This window comes from Labrus bergylta, chromosome 18 (genome assembly GCF_963930695.1).
Source record: "Labrus bergylta chromosome 18, fLabBer1.1, whole genome shotgun sequence".
NCBI lineage: Eukaryota > Metazoa > Chordata > Actinopteri > Labriformes > Labridae > Labrus > Labrus bergylta.
In genome coordinates, this window is record NC_089212.1 from 26,654,076 (window position 1) to 26,675,267 (window position 21,192).

Here is a 21,192-nt window from a genome sequence, read left to right on the forward strand (position 1 = left end):
ATCTGTGTCTATTGCTCGGAGTAATTTCTTGTTTTAAAGTACCAAGAATTGCAGACAAACTCCTGCAAACTGAAATTGCACAAAAACACTTTCAACATAAATGTTGCTAATGAATTTGTGAATATAAGCCGGAGCCTTTAACTGACATCGCTGTCAATCCTCTACTCTCTGTCTGATTGTAAGAGACATAAACATGACATTCACAAACATTTGCTGATTTCAGCTCTGGTACTTTTTCATACTACCGCTCATTTAACTCGTGGAGATTGTATCGTCTTAAAACACGTCGTACTGAAAATTCAGACAACCTTCAGAATCATGGATCAGAAACGCGGTCTCACCTGCGTTGGGGACCTGAAGGTCGATCTTAACGTCAAGTCGTGAACTTTAAACAAGTCCTCTGAGAGGTCAGTGGTTGGCTTGGGACGTCTTTGTCTTTAAAGTCTGCTTGACCCTGGAATATAAAAAATACAAGAAAAAGAGTTCAGATGAATCAAATCAAAAACGTCTGATTGGATACAGGTGCTGACAGACGGGAACACACAGGTGTGTCTCTTCTTACCAGTTTGTTATTATCTGCGCTCGCAGGATCCCCTGCTGATCCAGAGCCGTACTTCTGGTTCAGGTGAGCCAGAATAGCTGCGTGGACTGACGGGTCCCGGGCCTGCAGAACCAGGAATAAAATCAGGTTTAAAGTTTAGTGTTGTGCTTATTTCTCTTCTCAGAACGTGACATGAGATAATTAAATACATCTTACGTTGGACACCATGGTGGGCTTGCACTGTCTTCGTGTGAAAGGATCCATCTGCTGGTTTTTAGCGTTTTGTCCTTCGGCCTGCAGGAAACAAAAACGAGTAAAAACAAAATGAGTTTCGACCGCCGGGTGAGGGTCAGGTGTTTAAAGAAGACGTTATCATACAAGCAACAGGAGAGATCGTTTATAAAACACATTTTAATGATGAGAGGACAAAGTGATGGAGCGTTCAAGTGCTTACAATACTTCAGGACAAATGGACCACAGGCTGCAGTACCAATTTTAAACACTAGGTGTCAGAGTTACATACTGCTCCTTTAAGGACCGAAGTGCTGCCGAACTAGCAGCAAGGACATCAAACACAGATATACATAGACTATAGAAATGGACGTCATGTCAGCACAACACATTGTTGACTTATATCAGGGATGTGTCTGCTTCCCGCTGCTTCTCTCCACTCACTTTTCTCTGTTTTTCTGACATCACAAAGCGCACACAACATCGGTGAAGTGATCATGACGTTTACTTTAAATTGGTCATTATTGTTTGAAATCCAAACCTTGACATTAATAACCATTAGTCACACTCACCACAAGAGCTTTCTCTGATTCAACGATGTTCCAGCTCCTGTTTCTCTGATTGATGTAGCTGAATGAGAAACAGAGTTGAAGAGTCAGAGACATAAAATCACAGTCACAACATTAACGTCTGTAAACAAACAAGATATGAGTTATGTTAACATGCTCTTTATGTGCTGTTTGAATGTGAGAGACTTTGTGCACCTCGTCATAACATAAAATTTACTTAGCGGCAACTGTGACCATGTTTTCAGGAAATAAAAGAAAGATTAAGAGTTTTCCTCAATAACTGTGTTTGTTGCTCGATCTGTTTTATTTAAAGGTCACATATTCTGTAAAATCCTCTTCTCCATGTTCCTCTAACTCTAACATGTGTCCCTAATCCGTCTACAAACCCCCCAATGATGAGAAAAGTCCATCCTCTCTGTCTTCTGCCTGCTCCACTTTTCAGAAAATGTGTGCTCAAACAGGCCGTTTGGAGATTTTCCCTTTATGACATCACAAAGGGCAGTAGCCCCTCCCCCAGGTGGGTGACACTCCCACAGCTAGGTGTTTGTTCTGCCCTCTGAGTCTGCCTTCTCACCGTAAACAACAGGACATGGAGCGAGAAAGACTGAGACACCCAAGCTCATTTACATATTTAAAGGTACAGACACAGAAACAGCCTGTTCTGAGCAGGGCTGAAATAGAGGGGTTTATAGACATGATCAAATACAGGATCAGAGTGGATTTAGAACAAGAAACTTCACACACATGTTTTGAGGAGCTCTGATACTTATTTACACTGAAGAAAAGGAGGAGGAGGATATGTGACCTTTAAGAGAATGACTACAGAGAGATTTCACAGTGTTTAGATTTAAAGGGGACAGACCTGATGGCAGAGATGCTTTTGGTCCTCTGTCTGTCGAGCGCTTCCGCCCTTTCCTCAAGCTCGTTCAGCTCATCCTGGATCACTTTCACTTTGTCACCATCTCCGCTCTCTTCTGCCATGGCCTTCAGTCAGGACAAACAAAGAGGAGGAGAGTTAGAGCTAATATGAACTGATGAGGGTCGGTGCACAGAGTCAGACACTGACACTGTATCTGGGTTTACACTGAGCTGCAGAGATCATTATAACAACACCATATCTCACCTTATCTTTGAGGAGCTGCGTCTTCTTCATGGCATAGTTGGGCGGTGCTTTCCGGAATCTGTCCTTCTCTTTAACAATCTGCAGCAGAGACAAACGACATGTTAGATTTATTCTGCTGGTTATGGCACGAGGCAACGGAGATCATGCAGACACACAGACTCACATCCTCAATGTCTTTGTCGTTGAACTTGTAGTTCATAGCTTCTTTGATGGACTGCTCCTTTTTGGTGATTTCGTCCAGAGTCGGTACTTGCATCGCCGCGTCCAACATCTGAAAAAGACGCAGAGAGAGACGATTAATATCTTTATTCTGCGACGTGAGATGACTGATTACGACTGACTCTGCTGACTTGCATTAATAAAGACACTCACCGCCTCTTTCCACTTCATGAACTCGTTTTCTGTGAACTCCTGATTCGACACAAACTCCAGCCTGAACACCCGCGTGTCGCCGCCGTGCCTGAGAGGACACATGGTCACAGCGTCACACACTTTGTAAACTAATAAAGCGGTCTGTTCATGGTGACTGATCATCATGTTTGATGATATACACACAGTATCTGTAATCGAATACCAACCTTAACTGTAAACCTTTGTTTGTTCGCGTTGTCCCAAGCTGGTAAACTTTCGCCGTCTCTACCACATCCACGATTTCAGCGACCTTCAAAAAAACAACAGAGGACAAAAAATGTACAATAAAAATCAAGAACACGTTACACCTATAGGACACGGTCTGTGTTCAGGGAATAAAGGTTTTAAAGCCTCTTCCTGTGTGATGATCCCATCATGATCAAAAACGGTCCGTTAGTTTGCATGTGTCGCTCTCTTTTAGTACCAGCTGTAGCCACCAGGTGGCGTTTGTAATCCTGCTAGCTGCCTGTACATTAACGTTGTGAAGTTCAGACCCACGGCCCTCAAGTCTCTCTGCCCACCTCCTCTGCTCACTTGTCTTCAACTGAAGAGTCTTTGAATCAAAGCAGCAACAAGCTTTATATTCTGAACAGTAGGGGTGTAAAGGTACACGTACTCGGACCGGACCGTTTCAGTACGCACAGAACAGAAGTGCTTTAATCTGTGTTCCCACACGGACCGCAAAGTGGAAGCACACCTCAGTGTGAAGGAAGGCTGGCCGTATGACCACACTGACCACCCTGTTCCAATGTTGTTTGTTTTTGTTTGTTGATGTAAACCTTGCAACACTGTCACTCAGTACTTAACAAGTACTGTGAACCTATTGCCTCTTTGTGTACAAAAATGTAATAAACAAAACTGTAAAAAATCTTAAAAAAAGATCTTACCCTATAAACTGGTTTACTGCTGTTGTTCCCGATGCCTATCCTCACGAAGCAGCCCGTCACCGTCTTAGCGAAGAAGGGCATGTGGCACCAGCGCTCCAGCTTGTGTCTGGACAGGCGGATCCTGTTGAGCTCGTCTGGTAGAGAGACGGGCTGCGACTTGGGCGGAGTTTCTTCTTTTCTGTTCAGAGAAAAAAACGAGTAAAAAGTTCTTTAAATAAAAGGGAAAAGAAGATTCTGTGATCGACGTATCCGAGGAGCAGAATGAAACATACTCGTCTTCATCGTAAGACGATGACCGGGAACTCCGATCACTTTTGACCGATGACTTGTCGTCGTCTTCCTCCTCCTCCTCTTCATCGTCTGAGTACACCTCGCTCGTCTTCAGGGGTTGACGTTTGGCCAACAGTTCAGCTGCTCGCCACAGAAAGGAAAACGTCAGCTTTGAGAACAACAGAAATCATCACAGAGGAGAAACAAACATCACACCGACCTGTTTTGTTCTTCTTCTTCTCTCGCTCAGCTTTCAGCTCCTCCATGGCCTGAGTCTTTTTGTCGAGCTTCTCGTCCCGTTTGGACCGCCGCTCTTTGTTGTGTGACATCACCTACAGAACGCAGAGTTGTAAATAGCAAGAACGTACGCTCTCTCACAAAATCTGACAAGAGCGCGTCTGTTCCAAAAAGAGAATCTCAACAGTGACAGCAGGCTCTCGGGTCTAAGAATCGACGTTATATGAAATTAAAAGCAATATGATTTTGTCACCTTTAGGAGTGAAGCATTACATAACACTTCTTATCAAAATATGATCTGTCAAACATTGTGAGAAATGTCCCTGAACTCACCACTTGTGTGTCTTGAACCTGGGACAGCTTCCTCTTTTCTTGCTCTTCCTCCTGCTTCTTCTTCTTCTCCTCTTTCTCCTTCTTCTTCGCCGTCTTCAGCTTCTTCTTAATTTCAAAACTGTCGAAACAAACAGAGTAAACATTGAGAAATAATGAACACTTCTGATGTTTCACTGATATTGGAGGTTTCAGATTTTTGTTCAGTCCCTGTCTCTGCATGCGTTCTTTGAAACTTCCCCACTCACCGTCTCTTCAGGACCTCTCTCTTTTCGATTCTGTTGAACAGCTCCTGCTCTCTCTCCTTCTCCGTCATCTGCTCCAGCCGAGCTCTGTCCTCAGCGTCTCCCATCAAGTCGTCGTCGTAGCCGTCCCTGAACACCTCGTCTTCAGAGGAGTCGGAGTCGGAGCTGGAGGACGAACTGTTGCTCTCTGAATCAGAAACCTCGCCTGATAAAAACAAAAGGGACAGAAGTCATTTAGCCATCTTCACAAGAGCATGTTTATATGTTTTTTGTAGGGCGTTTACACCTGCAGAAAACTCCTAAAGTTTTATTTCTGAGTGTCATGTGTGAACACAAACAGCTGAATGTTTCTCTCAGCCTCTTCGTATTTATTCTCCTGCTGTGAGGAGCATATGCCTCTCGAGATAACACTTATTATGCATACAAATAAAGATTGATTGATTGATGTGTGAACAACCAGATCAGGAGGATTTCATTGGCAATCCTGCTGAAACTATCTAGAAATATTTAACGTCTTTTTGTAAAAAGTTATCTTTGTAATTGACAACCCAACAGGACAGTACATTATTTCTACCTCGCCATGGATGACTTTTTTTCTGTGTTAAAGTCAGAGGGTGTTCCACTAGAACGGGAGAACCTCTCGTTATAGTTCTCGGTCAAAAACAACTTTATGTCTCAAGATTTAAATGCAGCAGTTAGACAAGCTTTTAAAAGCTGAGCAAAAGTCAGAGAGAGACATCGAGCTGTTTTCAAAGTGGAAGTTTGGGATTAAAAAGGGCCTGTGATGGTTTAAAAGTCACATTTTAAATAAGCAGCAAAACTCGTAGAGCCTTTTAGAGTACTAAGACTTTTTCTCAGACGTCACCCCCCGACCTGAATTTGGACCATGTTTTTCCAGGACTTTCTCCAGGTTTTCCTTGCCCATGTTAGTGCCCGGCTTAGACCCGACACTGTGGGATATAAATTGGATGATGAGGATAAGAACATTACTCATCTAATCCCAGCGACATGAAACACCTGAGGACACGGCGCCCTGTAATCGACACTTCAGAACGCCGCTCGCTCCTCTGCTTTGCCTTTTCTGTATGCTGAGATTAACTGAAATCATGAGCATATTTGTTTAAACGTAAATGGATCGTTAGTGGTCGTCTCGACCACTGCCACAAGTTCCTTAGCTTTCATTACACATTCGGGCCAAAGGATATATTGTTTACCATCACAAGATTAACGTGTGCATGCGCTACAGTCACATTGCAGGACGTGCGAGTGACCTGAAGCTCGACGTGCTGCATGCTGTTGTTTGATGCAAAACCAAAGCCACCATTTTTCCTGTTTCCATGACTACTGCACAATAAAAGTGTGTCTGATATCACCGTCAAAGAACTGAGGATCCGTGCGTCTCGTGCATGTAGAAAATGTTCAGGCCACAGGGGGCGCTGCTGCTGTCACAGATACACCGTCAAGACGCTCAATCACAGATTTAAAATTTGTACTTTCTCTATGTATCTTGAAAATTTGAGATTTTGAGTTTGTTTTTCTTAACTTATTGTTTGTTTGAATGAACTAAAATACAAATAAAAAATATATCAGCAGCACCTCGTACCGCTACTCGTTAACGCTGCGGTCACGTAAATGGAGCGGTGACTGTTTACTTTTAGCGTCTCCACCTGCAGCTCACAGCGACATGTTGTGCGAGTCACAGGCAGCTCAACATGCCGAGCTTTGGTTTAATCAGAGGTTATAATCATGACGCTGCTCGTGAGCAGTGGACACACTTACCCTCCTCCGGAGCTGAGCTCTCCGCTGAGCTGTCTCCATCGGAGCTGCCGGACGCCGTGGCTTTATTAACCTTCTTCTTCGTAGTGTTTTTCTTCTCAGACCCTTTCCCGGGCTTGACCTTCTTTTTGCCTTTGGTTCCACCCACCGTCCACTAAACAAGACAGAGAAAAATCAATTTGATTATTAGAATACCTTCAGCTGTGAGGGAGCCTTAGTCTCTCTTACAGTAAAGTGAATTCTTAGAGAGCAAATGGGAAGACAGTCTTACCTCATCATCGCTGTCGGAGGTCTCAGAGTCTGTAGAAGCTGCAGGTTTGCTCACAGGTTCTTCCTGCTCACCTGAATCGACCCTCTTCCTCTTCGCCAAGGACAAGAGCTCCTGAAAACAAGAATGAGGGGATTAGGTTCAGAAAAAACAACTTGTATGAAATCCAATAAATGCTAATATCGGTCAATTTTATCGGCTGGTCGATTTATCGGTCGGGATCTAAAAAACAACCTAATAGCTCAGATTGGCTATAAATGTTTCTTTGGTTGCAGTGAACCAAAACGACATGAAGGAAAGTTTCATTCAGAGGCAGGATGTCTGTGCTGAAGTTACAAACAAGGTGAGGAGTATCAGAATTGTAATTTGCATATAGCAGGAAATCATCCTGCACACAGCTGATTAGCTGATACAAGAGTTGCTGACACGCCGAGCAGTCAGCAGTAAATATGTTTTATTTTTATTGTTTTGCAGCCGTCACTCTCCCACAGGGATAATAACACGAACCCAGCCTCAACTGGTCATCATAAAACATCCTGATGGAGGGTGTGAGCTGCAATTTGTCTCTTTATGCAGAACTCTGATTCTCAACAGGGCCTGGAAACATCTGGACAAGATCTGTCACTGAAGCAGAGTTGGGTCCAATCAAATAATCCTGCACACGTATCTCGTGTATCTGAAATTCTGCAATGCATTTTATCAACATCAGAGCAAAAGATGCTGTGACTGATTTACTGTCACCACTATTCTCAGTGATGCAGAAACTCCAGGCCTCACATTATCTTCTGCTGAGTTTCACAGAGCTTAGATATCAAAAGTTGTAATTCAGAACTCCTCAGCAGAGTGAGGTGACAGAGACGATGATCAGACAGGCAAAGTTTGATCTGCACCTTAAACTCTTCACAACAGTTGTGTTAAAACATAGAATACTGAAGTAATGCCAGCAAAGACTCTCTCTGCCTGGTTTTTCTGTATGTCCACTCCAGCATGTACGGCAAAAATACAATTAAAACGACAATAAAGATTACTTTCACTTGACAAGGGAGGTCCTGTTGTTACTAGAATTTTCAACTATTTCAACACCATGAGTTTTAAAACGATATAACCTCAGTAGGGCTGGGCGATATGGACCAAAACTCATATCTCGATATTGTTTAGCTGAATGGCGATACTCGATATATATCGATATGTATTTTATTAACAGTGAAAACACATGGAAAATAAACGACCTGTTTGTGAATTTAAAAAGTAGTATTATAAAATAAAAATGTTCCTTATATACAATAAAAGAGAGAGAGAGGAGGAGCAGACAGTCAGTCATCATCAGTGAGATGAGAAGAAGGTGACCTGGCACCTCTAACGTTATTTTAATGCAACATAAACTATATCCATATTAACGATGTTGTCTTACTCTTTATCTTGTTTGAAAATATATCGATATATCTTAAAAACTCGATATATTCCCCAGCCCTAAACCTCGGTTATTTCCATGATCGACAGCAACGAACAGTACCAAAGGTTTCAGAAAAGTTCAGATCTTCGGTTACATGTTAACTAAAAGCTGCTGCGAGTGTAAGAGAGCGAAAACTGTTTCAACTTTAACATTAACGTTTCCAACATATTTGTGCAATTTCGACATGTGTGCAGGAAGTTGCCTGCATTTTTGCTGGTAATTAAAAATAAGAAAATGATCCAATCCTTGGTGCTTAGTAGGCCTGCACGATATGAGAAAAGTATGAATGTGTGATCACATTGTTCGACTTTGTAATAAGGATATTAACTGTGATTTAAAAAAAGTACCCTGCTGAGAACTGTCTGCATAAACATGGTTGAGACGAATTACTGCTCACACTCTGAATTTGTTTTGAGAACTTCTTTAAAATACCAGACTGCCTCGTTTTATTGACAAACCTTCCAGTTAATGATCATGACACTTAGATGGTGAGCAGCCTTTCAGACTGACATGTGGGGCTGCAGAGTCTGCTCACTCTGTTTGACAACAACAACAACAACACAGAAATAGACCTCCAGCTCTGAAGGTTCTTCCTCTCTGCTGCAGCTTCAGTCGGTGCTCACACCGTCCTCACACCGTCCTCACAGCGTCCTCACAGCGTCCTAACAGCTTCCTCACACCGTCCTAACAGCTTCCTCACAGCGTCCTAACACCGTCCTCACACCGTCCTAACAGCTTCCTCACACCGTCCTAACAGCGTCCTCACACCGTCCTAACACCTTCCTAACAGCGTCCTCACACCGTCCTCACAGCGTCCTCACACCGTCCTAACAGCTTCCTCACACCGTCCTAACAGCGTCCTCACACCGTCCTAACAGCGTCCTCACACCGTCCTAACAGCGTCCTCACACCGTCCTAACAGCGTCCTCACACCTTCCTAATAGCGTCCTCACACCGTCCTCACACCGTCCTAACACCTTCCTAACAGCGTCCTCACACCGTCCTCACAGCGTCCTCACACCGTCCTAACAGCGTCCTCACACCTTCCTAACAGCGTCCTCACACCGTCCTAACACCGTCCTCACACCGTCCTCACACCGTCCTCACACCTTCCTAACAGCGTCCTCACACCGTCCTCACAGCGTCCTCACAGCGTCCTAACAGCGTCCTCACACCGTCCTAACAGCGTCCTCACACCTTCCTAACAGCGTCCTCACACCGTCCTAACACCGTCCTCACACCGTCCTAACACCTTCCTAACAGCGTCCTAACACCTTCCTAACACCGTCCTCACATCGTCCTAACACCGTCCTAACAGCGTCCTAACACCTTCCTAACACCGTCCTCACACCGTCCTGTTCCCGTCCTCACACCGTCCTAACACCGTCCTGTTCCCGTCCTAACAGCGTCCTCACAGCGTCCTAACACCTTCCTAACAGCGTCCTCACACCGTCCTAACAGCTTCCTCACACCGTCCTAACAGCGTCCTCACACCGTCCTAACAGCGTCCTCACACCGTCCTAACAGCGTCCTCACACCGTCCTAACAGCGTCCTCACACCGTCCTAACACCTTCCTAACAGCGTCCTCACACCGTCCTCACAGCGTCCTCACACCGTCCTCACACCGTCCTAACAGCGTCCTCACACCGTCCTAACAGCGTCCTCACACCGTCCTAACACCTTCCTAACAGCGTCCTCACACCTTCCTAACAGCATCCTCACACCGTCCTCACACCGTCCTAACACCTTCCTAACAGCGTCCTCACACCGTCCTCACGCCGTCCTAACACCGTCCTGTTCCCGTCCTAACAGCGTCCTCACACCGTCCTAACACCGTCCTGTTCCCATCCTAACAGCGTCCTAACAGCGTCCTCACACCGTCCTGTTCCCGTCCTAACAGCGTCCTCACACCATCCTCACAGCTTCCTCACACCGTCCTCACACCGTCCTAACAGCGTCCTGTTCCCGTCCTAACAGCGTCCTGTTCCCGTCCTAACACCGTCCTGTTCTCGTCCTAACAGCGTCCTGTTCCCGTCCTAACAGCGTCCTGTTCCCGTCCTCACACCGTCCTAACAGCGTCCTGTTCTCGTCCTGTTCCCGTCCTAACACCGTCCTGTTCTCGTCCTAACACCGTCCTGTTCCCGTCCTAACAGCGTCCTGTTCCCGTCCTCACACCGTCCTAACAGCGTCCTGTTCTCGTCCTCACACCGTCCTAACACCGTCCTGTTCCCGACCTAACAGCGTCCTGTTCCCGTCCTCACACCGTCCTAACAGCGTCCTAACAGCGTCCTAACACCTTCCTAACAGCGTCCTAACACCTTCCTAACACCGTCCTGTTCCCGACCTAACAGCGTCCTGTTCCCGTCCTCACACCGTCCTAACACCGTCCTGTTCCCGTCCTAACAGCGTCCTCACACCGTCCTGTTCCCGTCCTAACAGCGTCCTGTTCCCGTCCTAACAGCGTCCTAACACCGTCCTAACAGCGTCCTCACACCGTCCTAACACCTTCCTAACAGCGTCCTAACACCTTCCTAACACCGTCCTCACACCATCCTAACAGCGTCCTGTTCCCATCCTCACACCGTCCTAACACCGTCCTAACACCGTCCTGTTCCCGTCCTAACACCGTCCTGTTCCCGTCCTAACAGCGTCCTAACACCGTCCTAACAGCGTCCTCACACCGTCCTAACACCTTCCTAACAGCGTCCTAACACCGTCCTGTTCCCATCCTCACACCGTCCTGTTCCCGTCCTAACACCGTCCTGTTCCCATCCTCACACCGTCCTGTTCCCGTCCTCACACCGTCCTGTTCCCGTCCTGTTCCCATCCTCACACCGTCCTGTTCCCGTCCTAACACCGTCCTAACAGCGTCCTCACACCGTCCTGTTCCCGTCCTAACACCGTCCTAACAGCGTCCTAACACCGTCCTGTTCCCGTCCTAACAGCGTCCTAACACCGTCCTAACAGCGTCCTCACACCGTCCTGTTCCCGTCCTAACACCGTCCTAACAGCGTCCTCACACCGTCCTGTTCCCGTCCTAACACCGTCCTAACAGCGTCCTAACACCGTCCTGTTCCCGTCCTAACACCGTCCTGTTCCCGTCCTAACACCGTCCTGTTCCCGTCCTCACACCGTCCTGTTCCCGTCCTAACACCGTCCTAACAGCGTCCTAACACCGTCCTGTTCCCGTCCTCACACCGTCCTGTTCCCGTCCTAACACCGTCCTGTTCCCGTCCTAACACCGTCCTGTTCCCGTCCTCACACCGTCCTGTTCCCGTCCTAACACCGTCCTAACAGCGTCCTAACACCGTCCTGTTCCCGTCCTCACACCGTCCTGTTCCCGTCCTAACACCGTCCTAACAGCGTCCTAACACCGTCCTGTTCCCGTCCTCACACCGTCCTGTTCCCGTCCTAACACCGTCCTGTTCCCGTCCTAACACCGTCCTGTTCCCGTCCTAACAGCGTCCTGTTCCCGTCCTAACACCGTCCTGTTCCCGTCCTAACACCATCCTGTTCCCGTCCTAACACCATCCTGTTCCCGTCCTAACACCATCCTGTTCCCGTCCTAACACCGTCCTAACAGCGTCCTAACACCGTCCTGTTCCCGTCCTCACACCGTCCTGTTCCCGTCCTAACACCGTCCTGTTCCCGTCCTAACACCGTCCTGTTCCCGTCCTAACACCGTCCTGTTCCCGTCCTAACACCGTCCTGTTCCCGTCCTAACACCGTCCTGTTCCCGTCCTAACACCGTCCTGTTCCCGTCCTGTTCCCATCCTCACACCGTCCTGTTCCCGTCCTAACACCGTCCTGTTCCCGTCCTAACACCGTCCTGTTCCCATCCTCACACCGTCCTGTTCCCGTCCTAACACCGTCCTGTTCCCGTCCTCACACCGTCCTAACACCGTCCTCACACCGTCCTCACACCTTCCTAACAGCGTCCTCACACCGTCCTCACAGCGTCCTCACAGCGTCCTAACAGCGTCCTCACACCGTCCTAACAGCGTCCTCACACCTTCCTAACAGCGTCCTCACACCGTCCTAACACCGTCCTCACACCGTCCTAACACCTTCCTAACAGCGTCCTAACACCTTCCTAACACCGTCCTCACATCGTCCTAACACCGTCCTAACAGCGTCCTAACACCTTCCTAACACCGTCCTCACACCGTCCTGTTCCCGTCCTCACACCGTCCTAACACCGTCCTGTTCCCGTCCTAACAGCGTCCTCACAGCGTCCTAACACCTTCCTAACAGCGTCCTCACACCGTCCTAACAGCTTCCTCACACCGTCCTAACAGCGTCCTCACACCGTCCTAACAGCGTCCTCACACCGTCCTAACAGCGTCCTCACACCGTCCTAACAGCGTCCTCACACCGTCCTAACACCTTCCTAACAGCGTCCTCACACCGTCCTCACAGCGTCCTCACACCGTCCTCACACCGTCCTAACAGCGTCCTCACACCGTCCTAACAGCGTCCTCACACCGTCCTAACACCTTCCTAACAGCGTCCTCACACCTTCCTAACAGCATCCTCACACCGTCCTCACACCGTCCTAACACCTTCCTAACAGCGTCCTCACACCGTCCTCACGCCGTCCTAACACCGTCCTGTTCCCGTCCTAACAGCGTCCTCACACCGTCCTAACACCGTCCTGTTCCCATCCTAACAGCGTCCTAACAGCGTCCTCACACCGTCCTGTTCCCGTCCTAACAGCGTCCTCACACCATCCTCACAGCTTCCTCACACCGTCCTCACACCGTCCTAACAGCGTCCTGTTCCCGTCCTAACAGCGTCCTGTTCCCGTCCTAACACCGTCCTGTTCTCGTCCTAACAGCGTCCTGTTCCCGTCCTAACAGCGTCCTGTTCCCGTCCTCACACCGTCCTAACAGCGTCCTGTTCTCGTCCTGTTCCCGTCCTAACACCGTCCTGTTCTCGTCCTAACACCGTCCTGTTCCCGTCCTAACAGCGTCCTGTTCCCGTCCTCACACCGTCCTAACAGCGTCCTGTTCTCGTCCTCACACCGTCCTAACACCGTCCTGTTCCCGACCTAACAGCGTCCTGTTCCCGTCCTCACACCGTCCTAACAGCGTCCTAACAGCGTCCTAACACCTTCCTAACAGCGTCCTAACACCTTCCTAACACCGTCCTGTTCCCGACCTAACAGCGTCCTGTTCCCGTCCTCACACCGTCCTAACACCGTCCTGTTCCCGTCCTAACAGCGTCCTCACACCGTCCTGTTCCCGTCCTAACAGCGTCCTGTTCCCGTCCTAACAGCGTCCTAACACCGTCCTAACAGCGTCCTCACACCGTCCTAACACCTTCCTAACAGCGTCCTAACACCTTCCTAACACCGTCCTCACACCATCCTAACAGCGTCCTGTTCCCATCCTCACACCGTCCTAACACCGTCCTAACACCGTCCTGTTCCCGTCCTAACACCGTCCTGTTCCCGTCCTAACAGCGTCCTAACAGCGTCCTCACACCGTCCTAACACCTTCCTAACAGCGTCCTAACACCGTCCTGTTCCCATCCTCACACCGTCCTGTTCCCGTCCTAACACCGTCCTGTTCCCATCCTCACATCGTCCTGTTCCCGTCCTCACACCGTCCTGTTCCCGTCCTGTTCCCATCCTCACACCGTCCTGTTCCCGTCCTAACACCGTCCTAACAGCGTCCTCACACCGTCCTGTTCCCGTCCTAACACCGTCCTAACAGCGTCCTAACACCGTCCTGTTCCCGTCCTAACAGCGTCCTAACACCGTCCTAACACCGTCCTAACAGCGTCCTCACACCGTCCTGTTCCCGTCCTAACACCGTCCTAACAGCGTCCTCACACTGTCCTGTTCCCGTCCTAACACCGTCCTAACAGCGTCCTAACACCGTCCTGTTCCCGTCCTAACACCGTCCTGTTCCCGTCCTAACACCGTCCTGTTCCCGTCCTCACACCGTCCTGTTCCCGTCCTAACACCGTCCTAACAGCGTCCTAACACCGTCCTGTTCCCGTCCTCACACCGTCCTGTTCCCGTCCTAACACCGTCCTGTTCCCGTCCTAACACCGTCCTGTTCCCGTCCTCACACCGTCCTGTTCCCGTCCTAACACCGTCCTAACAGCGTCCTAACACCGTCCTGTTCCCGTCCTCACACCGTCCTGTTCCCGTCCTAACACCGTCCTAACAGCGTCCTAACACCGTCCTGTTCCCGTCCTCACACCGTCCTGTTCCCGTCCTAACACCGTCCTGTTCCCGTCCTAACACCGTCCTGTTCCCGTCCTAACAGCGTCCTGTTCCCGTCCTAACACCGTCCTGTTCCCGTCCTAACACCATCCTGTTCCCGTCCTAACACCATCCTGTTCCCGTCCTAACACCATCCTGTTCCCGTCCTAACACCGTCCTAACAGCGTCCTAACACCGTCCTGTTCCCGTCCTCACACCGTCCTGTTCCCGTCCTAACACCGTCCTGTTCCCGTCCTAACACCGTCCTGTTCCCGTCCTAACACCGTCCTGTTCCCGTCCTAACACCGTCCTGTTCCCGTCCTGTTCCCATCCTCACACCGTCCTGTTCCCGTCCTAACACCGTCCTGTTCCCGTCCTAACACCGTCCTGTTCCCGTCCTAACACCGTCCTGTTCCCGTCCTCACACCGTCCTGTTCCCGTCCTAACACCGTCCTAACAGCGTCCTAACACCGTCCTGTTCCCGTCCTCACACCGTCCTGTTCCCGTCCTAACACCGTCCTGTTCCCGTCCTAACACCGTCCTGTTCCCGTCCTAACACCGTCCTGTTCCCGTCCTAACACCGTCCTGTTCCCGTCCTGTTCCCATCCTCACACCGTCCTGTTCCCGTCCTAACACCGTCCTGTTCCCGTCCTAACACCGTCCTGTTCCCGTCCTAACACCGTCCTGTTCCCGTCCTAACACCGTCCTGTTCCCGTCCTCACACCGTCCTGTTCCCGTCCTAACACCGTCCTGTTCTCGTCCTGTTCCCGTCCTAACACCGTCCTGTTCTCGTCCTGTTCCCGTCCTCACACCGTCCTGTTCCCGTCCTAACACCGTCCTGTTCTCGTCCCGTTCCCGCTGAGTCTGATCTCTAACACATTCATCAAACTGTCCTGGGACAGTGAAGCTCATCACTACCTGAAAACATGAAAGACCCTCAGCGCGGGAGTTTAACACCGTGATGTGTAACCTTAACGTTAGCACAGCTCGGCTAATTGATGCTAATTCTTTGCTTACTATACAAACTGAATAATTCTCCTCGTGTCTGAAAGTCTGACTGAAACACATCAGTCTGAACAAAACTATTTATTTACCTTTAAGCACTTTGAATATGATGTAAATAAAACTATTTATTTACCTTTAAGCACTTTGAATATGATGTAAATAAAGCTCTCTATCGGGAGGCCAAACACAGCGCAGTCAGTTAGCACACATTAGCATCGCCTCGACCTGTTTTCACAACTTAAACGGGCAGTTAACTGTCACAAACTGAGACAATCGCGACCCTACCTGATCTAAATTGTCGTCGCTGGCGCTGTCTTCAGAGTCAGAGTCAATCACGACCCGACCTTTCCGCTTCTTTACATTCACCATGATTAGCTGCGCGGCTAACCTGCTAGCCACCTCCGTGTCGTCTAGCAAGTCGGCTCTGCAGTCAGCCACACAAAGGCAGTACTGAGCATGCGCGCCCGGGTTGAAAACATATAGTTACCGCTCGTGTTTAAAGTTCTCACGACGAGACAAAATACTAAACGTGTCCGTGACTCTCATGTTGTTTTATTACAGTAGTTTAAAGAAGGAAAAGGCAGCAACGCGAGAGAGTACATTTACTGTAAGTATAGAGCGGAACTACTTATTGATAACAGGTGCGTCACTCCGGACAGAAATCTCTGTAGCACGCGAGATGCGTTCAAGATCCAACCGTTTATGTTGTAAATCTGCCGTACTCTGTTCGCTTAGAAACATTTGTTTCCCGAACGCAGCCCGAGCTCTTCCGTTGTGCGTACCGTGTGGACACCGACAACCTTGGATTAGTAAACGAGTGAACACGAGCGGTTTATGAATCCTCTCAGTTATATTACAGTGTTTATTTTAAATATATAAATCTTTATTCTAACTAAACGGAGCACTGAAGCCGGTGTAACATCCCTCTTCCTCCTCCTCTTCATCTTTCCGGTTCAACATGGTGACAGTAAGTGTCACCTGAAGCCCTCACACAGTGAAGCTTATGTTCATTCATGGTAACGTTTAAAGTTTCTAACTGTCTTCCTGACGTGGCTGTAAGTGACTCTGTTTATTTCATCACAAGTGTCAACATGATGAAACATCTCGTTCATCAGCAGCTGTAGATATTTATAAACATCTGGAATTAAAGCTGCACGATATATCGTAAAAGCACAATATATCGTAAAAGCACAATATATCGTAAAAGCACAATATATCGTAAAAGCGTTGTTATCGCGATATCAGCTTTCGACATAACTCAAGGAAGAAGACGAAATTCATCACCAAAAAATATATATATTTATAAATATATAAAAAGAATGAACTACTAACTTTCTATGAGGAAATGGTTCAATATATTTTATTTACTCAATTTTTTTATTTTTTTTATTTATTTGTTAGGGACAGTGTGTATTAATGAACAGCTGTAAAAACACCAGATTATAGCAGAAGTGTTAGTTTCCATCTGTTGTCCCTCAGCAGGTAACAGAGAAATAAATCAAATACAAAGGCACAAGTGAATGTGTTATATGTTACACATTTGTATTTTATGTCTGTGAGCTGCTTTATCAGTTACTTCCATGTGTATGTGTTGCTTTATTTGTTATGTTTATGTGTTCTTGTCTCTGTGTTTTTCTGCTTCATTTTCCTGTTTGCTTTTTAATGTTTTCTTGTCGTCAACCTGCCAGGGACTGCAGGTGAAAATGAGCCTGCATGGCTAAATCTGGAACATTTACATGTGTGACTTCGTTGCTCTTGTTAAGTAATGTGCGTTGTCCTTTTTAAATAAAGAAATCTAAAATCTAAAAAAGTGACACAAGACAATAATCGAGGTTAAAGGTTAAAGGTTAAAGGTTAAAGGTGGTCACAGACTTGTTTGAGGTGTGTTTTGAAGGTTGCATATGTTTGTGAGTCTCTTATTGTGAGTGGGAGAATATTCCAACATTAATTTCCTTTGACTGACAGAACAGTTTGAATGTGATGCGTCTGTGTGGGGCCTCACAGTCTCCGGTAAAAATGAGTAGATGTTTTCTTGGGAAAAGGAAGCTGGATTAAATGTGTGTATTTATATATTTTTCTACAGAATAGCTTACAATACATGTTGACATCATCCTTCCTTGTCGGGTCTCTTTTTAAAGTCAGTCAACACGATCTTGAACCCATGAACAAAGATAAACAGATAAGATAAAGATAAACTTTATTGATCCCTCATGGGGGAAATGTTTGTATTACAGCAGCTCAAGAAAACAAGAAACAGGAATAAAATTATTAAAAATAAAAATAGAAGTTAAAAATCAAACATATCTACATCAGTTAAATAAAAAAATACAATAATGGAAAATGACACGGTATCTACTCTTCCACTTGTGGAAAGAGTAGATATTAAAAAGACACACAGTGTGTAGCAGTATTGTTATGAGTGGTGATGCTGTTGAAGAGTCTGGTTAAACAGTCTGATGGGATGAACACGCTGTAACTTCACAGTAATGACATCATTTTTCCGTTTCCTGTTTTCCAGCTCTGACTTCTCCGTATCACCGCTGAGATGTCTTTGCAGAAGATCACACGTCTCCCCTCAGCGAGGCTGCTGACCTCCATCCACCTCCTCCAGCACCAGCAGCTGCTCCTGCCCTCCATCCCTCCTCGCTCTGCGCCCAGACGAGCTGTGACCCAGGGTGAATACAGACGACCCGGCCAGCCCAAAGAAGACAAGCTCCCGTGGCAGAACGTGAACTTTGACCTCTGGAAGGGTCTGGGCGGGATAAAGAAACATTTCACTCTGCTGAAAAAAGAGTTTTTTGAACGCTGGGTGGGTCCGGAGGGCAAACCCATCCTGGAGCACATGTTGGAGCAGAACCGGTTGGTGTGGGAGTTCAGGGGTCCGGAGAGCCTGGAGGAGTGGGTCGTGTCCTCGGATAAGGAGATCGGAGGTCATAGTGAGGCTTACTTAAAGCTCGGCAAAAACAATAACACTTGTTTTCTTTACGGGACTCTGAGCTCCACGCCGCCGAGGGACGGAGAGACACGCTACAGTGGCTACTGCAGCATGCGCTCAAAACAACCGCTGGTGAGTGATCTGGTTTATGACTCTGACTGCTAATGAGGGAACACGCTGTAAAGATCAATTAACTGGGCCGCCGAGTAGCACCGAGCACAGAGGCTATAGAGCTCATTACAGCGCTGTGGGTTTGAATCTGACCTCGGCCCCTTGCTGCATGTCACCCCCCACACACACACACACACACACACACACACACACACACACACACACACACACTCTCCTCCCAACACGTCCTGTCTCTCTTCACCTGCACTCTCTAATAACATCCTAGGAAATAATAAGTTTTAGTAACCAGAAGGTGTTGTTTTAAATTTATTTCCATCCGTCCATTTCGAGAATCGTTTTTTTTTGGCGACTGTGAAAGCACCGTGTGTCCGTTTCTCCTCCAGGCTTCATTCGACAGGAAGAAGCATCACGACTGGACCAGTTTCAACACCCTGCACTTGCGAGTGCGAGGCGACGGGCGGCCCTGGATGATCAATCTCGCCACAGAAACGTACTTCTCGCACCAGAAGGACGATGTGTACTGTTACTTCCTGTACACGAGGGGGGGGCCGTACTGGCAGGATGTGAAGGTGAGCACTGAAAGCGTCGCTCAGGTGTGTGCGTGAATACATCAGGAAAAAAAAACATCTCAGGATTTGAACCACGCCGTGGTCCCCATGTGATGATTTCTCCTCTCACAGATCCCGTTCTCCAAGTTCTTCCTCACACATCGAGGGCGGTTACAAGACGACCAGCACCACGCCTGGCTGGACAAGGTAGAGCAGAGGAACACGTCAATAAATAAACGTCAAGTCAGCGCCATGTGACCACGAATAACGCTGACGGCGCCAATTTCAGAACGCTGCTTATCTGTGCTTACTGTTGCTAGGTTACGGCTCACCGCCCTTCAGCTTCCCTTGGTAGTGACCTTAAAGGCTTTATATGTGATGTTTTGATCCAGTAGATGTCGCCCTTGAGCTCCAGCATGAAACCAAAACAACTGGCGCTGCATTGTTGTGTTAGCATGCTAATGCTAGCGATCTTTATTATGCTGGTATCTTCACACTGCATGTAAATTTACCTGAAATGAGCGTGATCTAGAAACACAGTTAAGCAGTGAGTACAGTATGTTATTCTTCTTTTCTCTAGTCCCTCAATTAAACAACTTTTATACACGAGGGGAGGAGTCAGCCGGCCGTCCTGGCGATGTAAACAAAGTGAAGATAGGACTCTGAAAACTGTGAAAACATCACAGACAGTGGGACTCGGGTGTTACACCCATTGTAGACAGTCATGACTCACAGAGTTATTTTCACAGGAGATACTTGATTTATATTTAAGTGTGATGAGCTCTATAACCTCTGTACAGGGTTTGCACTACATAACCGCTAGGCTATCTGGCGCCCCTGTGTGGTCTGTTTTAAACATCTGTTATGTTAATCTGCATTTATTTCAGTACTAGTTCATGCTAGCAGCTCTGATTCTTACACATTGAATCTGTAGCTTTTATGGTCGTCTTACCTTTATTTATTCTTTTCCACACGTCCTCGTAAAGCACTTTGTGACTTACTGAAAACCAGTGCAGTATAAACTAAACAGACGTTACTTCATTATGTTTTTGTTATTGCAGGTAAACACGGTCGGCTTCACTCTGGGGGACAAAGCGGACGGCCCCTTCCAGCTGGAGATCGATTACATCGGCGTGTGCAAAGATTTCGCTCACACCGAGGAGTTCGCCTACGAGATGTACAAGAAGAATCCAGAAGTTTGAGAGGAACTCCTTCAGTGCTGGACCTGGACTGTGTTCTTAAATATCAGCTGACAATAAATACATGCAACACCTTCTCTAAGACGGACAGTTTCACTCCATTTGAGTTCATGGTTTCTAATCTTTCACCGAGTTTAAGTCAGGAGGTTTTGTGGTGGCAGCCTCAGGTGTGATGCTTAAGTGTTAAATCCTGCAGTTCCTGGAGTGTCCACTAGAGGCTGGCTGCAGCAGCACAGGAAGTCACATACACACCCATTCTAAAAAGCCTGTTTTTACAGCAGAGATGAACATGTTTACAGCCTGGTTCAAAAAACCAAATAGGTGTGATTAGCTCATGTCTGGATGGACACACACTGTACGGGGGGTGAATGTTTTGATGACTCATCAGTTTTGATTTGATGAAGGATCAGAGTTATTCACAATAAGGCGTGTAGCTGACCTGATTGACAGGTGGGCGCGGTGTAACGGTTTGTCAGGAGGTTTAAAACCCGCCTCAGCTCCAGCTCTCAGCCTGTCGTTAGGTTGACTGAAAGTTAGACTGAGACAGCATTTCCAGCATGGAGACCGCCATCGATGGGACTCCAGCGCCCCCTGCAGGGACAGACGGGGGACGCCACTCGTAATAAAATAAGGTTCGATCATCAGCCTTAACACTTGAGCGTCCTCTTTCGTTCACCTCTGTAGTGTGAATGATCGACAGGTGTCATGGCGGCCTGATCTTTCTGGATTAAATTAATCCTCGTTTGACCCTCGTCCTCTTCCGTACATTGTTTCCCTTTAAATCACAGCACATTATCTTACAGCTGCTTTCACATGT

At 47.6% G+C, this 21,192-nt stretch overlaps 2 protein-coding genes across 3 annotated transcripts; one reads left to right on the top strand and one right to left on the bottom strand.

The window, feature by feature from the left end:
- Window positions 1-303: 303 nt before the first annotated feature.
- rtf1 (RTF1 homolog, Paf1/RNA polymerase II complex component) lies at window positions 304-16,147 on the bottom strand. Its single transcript, XM_065966489.1, has 17 exons — window positions 15,847-16,147; window positions 6,892-7,002; window positions 6,624-6,774; window positions 4,848-5,049; window positions 4,603-4,720; window positions 4,253-4,364; window positions 4,035-4,173; window positions 3,763-3,940; window positions 3,043-3,125; window positions 2,837-2,924; window positions 2,628-2,735; window positions 2,465-2,542; window positions 2,204-2,325; window positions 1,345-1,402; window positions 758-835; window positions 563-664; window positions 304-454 (listed from the first exon to the last, which is right to left on the bottom strand). Exons 1-17 carry the CDS (start codon window positions 15,928-15,930, stop codon window positions 374-376), a joined length of 1,893 nt encoding a protein of 630 aa, XP_065822561.1. The 5' UTR covers window positions 15,931-16,147; the 3' UTR covers window positions 304-373.
- Window positions 16,148-16,200: 53 nt separating this feature from the next.
- Window positions 16,201-20,452, top strand: ndufaf1 (NADH:ubiquinone oxidoreductase complex assembly factor 1). 2 transcript variants are annotated; one of them, XM_020658601.2, is made up of 5 exons: window positions 16,201-16,577; window positions 18,080-18,628; window positions 19,012-19,197; window positions 19,309-19,383; window positions 20,238-20,452. In XM_020658601.2, the coding sequence occupies exons 2-5, from the start codon at window positions 18,107-18,109 to the stop codon at window positions 20,376-20,378; spliced, it is 924 nt and encodes a 307-aa protein (XP_020514257.1). In that variant the 5' UTR covers window positions 16,201-16,577; window positions 18,080-18,106; the 3' UTR covers window positions 20,379-20,452. The 2 variants fall into 2 exon arrangements, with proteins under 2 accessions (XP_020514257.1, XP_020514258.1); XM_020658602.2 differs by having other exon boundaries at window positions 16,201-16,528.
- Window positions 20,453-21,192: the final 740 nt, after the last annotated feature.

What these genes read in the sequence shown, in the direction of transcription:
- rtf1 (XM_065966489.1), bottom strand. Translation starts at nt 15,930, where the DNA reads ATGGTGAATGTAAAGAAGCGGAAAGGTCGGGTCGTGATTGACTCTGAC. An exon ending in AGGTTCAAGACACACAAGTG is followed by an intron (nt 4,365 to 4,602) that starts GTGAGTTCAGGG and finishes TGCGTTCTGTAG; the next exon opens with GTGATGTCACACAACAAAGA. An exon ending in CGCAGCTCCTCAAAGATAAG is followed by an intron (nt 2,326 to 2,464) that starts GTGAGATATGGT and finishes TCCTGACTGAAG; the next exon opens with GCCATGGCAGAAGAGAGCGG.
- ndufaf1 (XM_020658601.2), top strand. Translation starts at nt 18,107, where the DNA reads ATGTCTTTGCAGAAGATCACACGTCTCCCCTCAGCGAGGCTGCTGACC. An exon ending in TGCGCTCAAAACAACCGCTG is followed by an intron (nt 18,629 to 19,011) that starts GTGAGTGATCTG and finishes TTTCTCCTCCAG; the next exon opens with GCTTCATTCGACAGGAAGAA. An exon ending in ACCACGCCTGGCTGGACAAG is followed by an intron (nt 19,384 to 20,237) that starts GTAGAGCAGAGG and finishes TTGTTATTGCAG; the next exon opens with GTAAACACGGTCGGCTTCAC.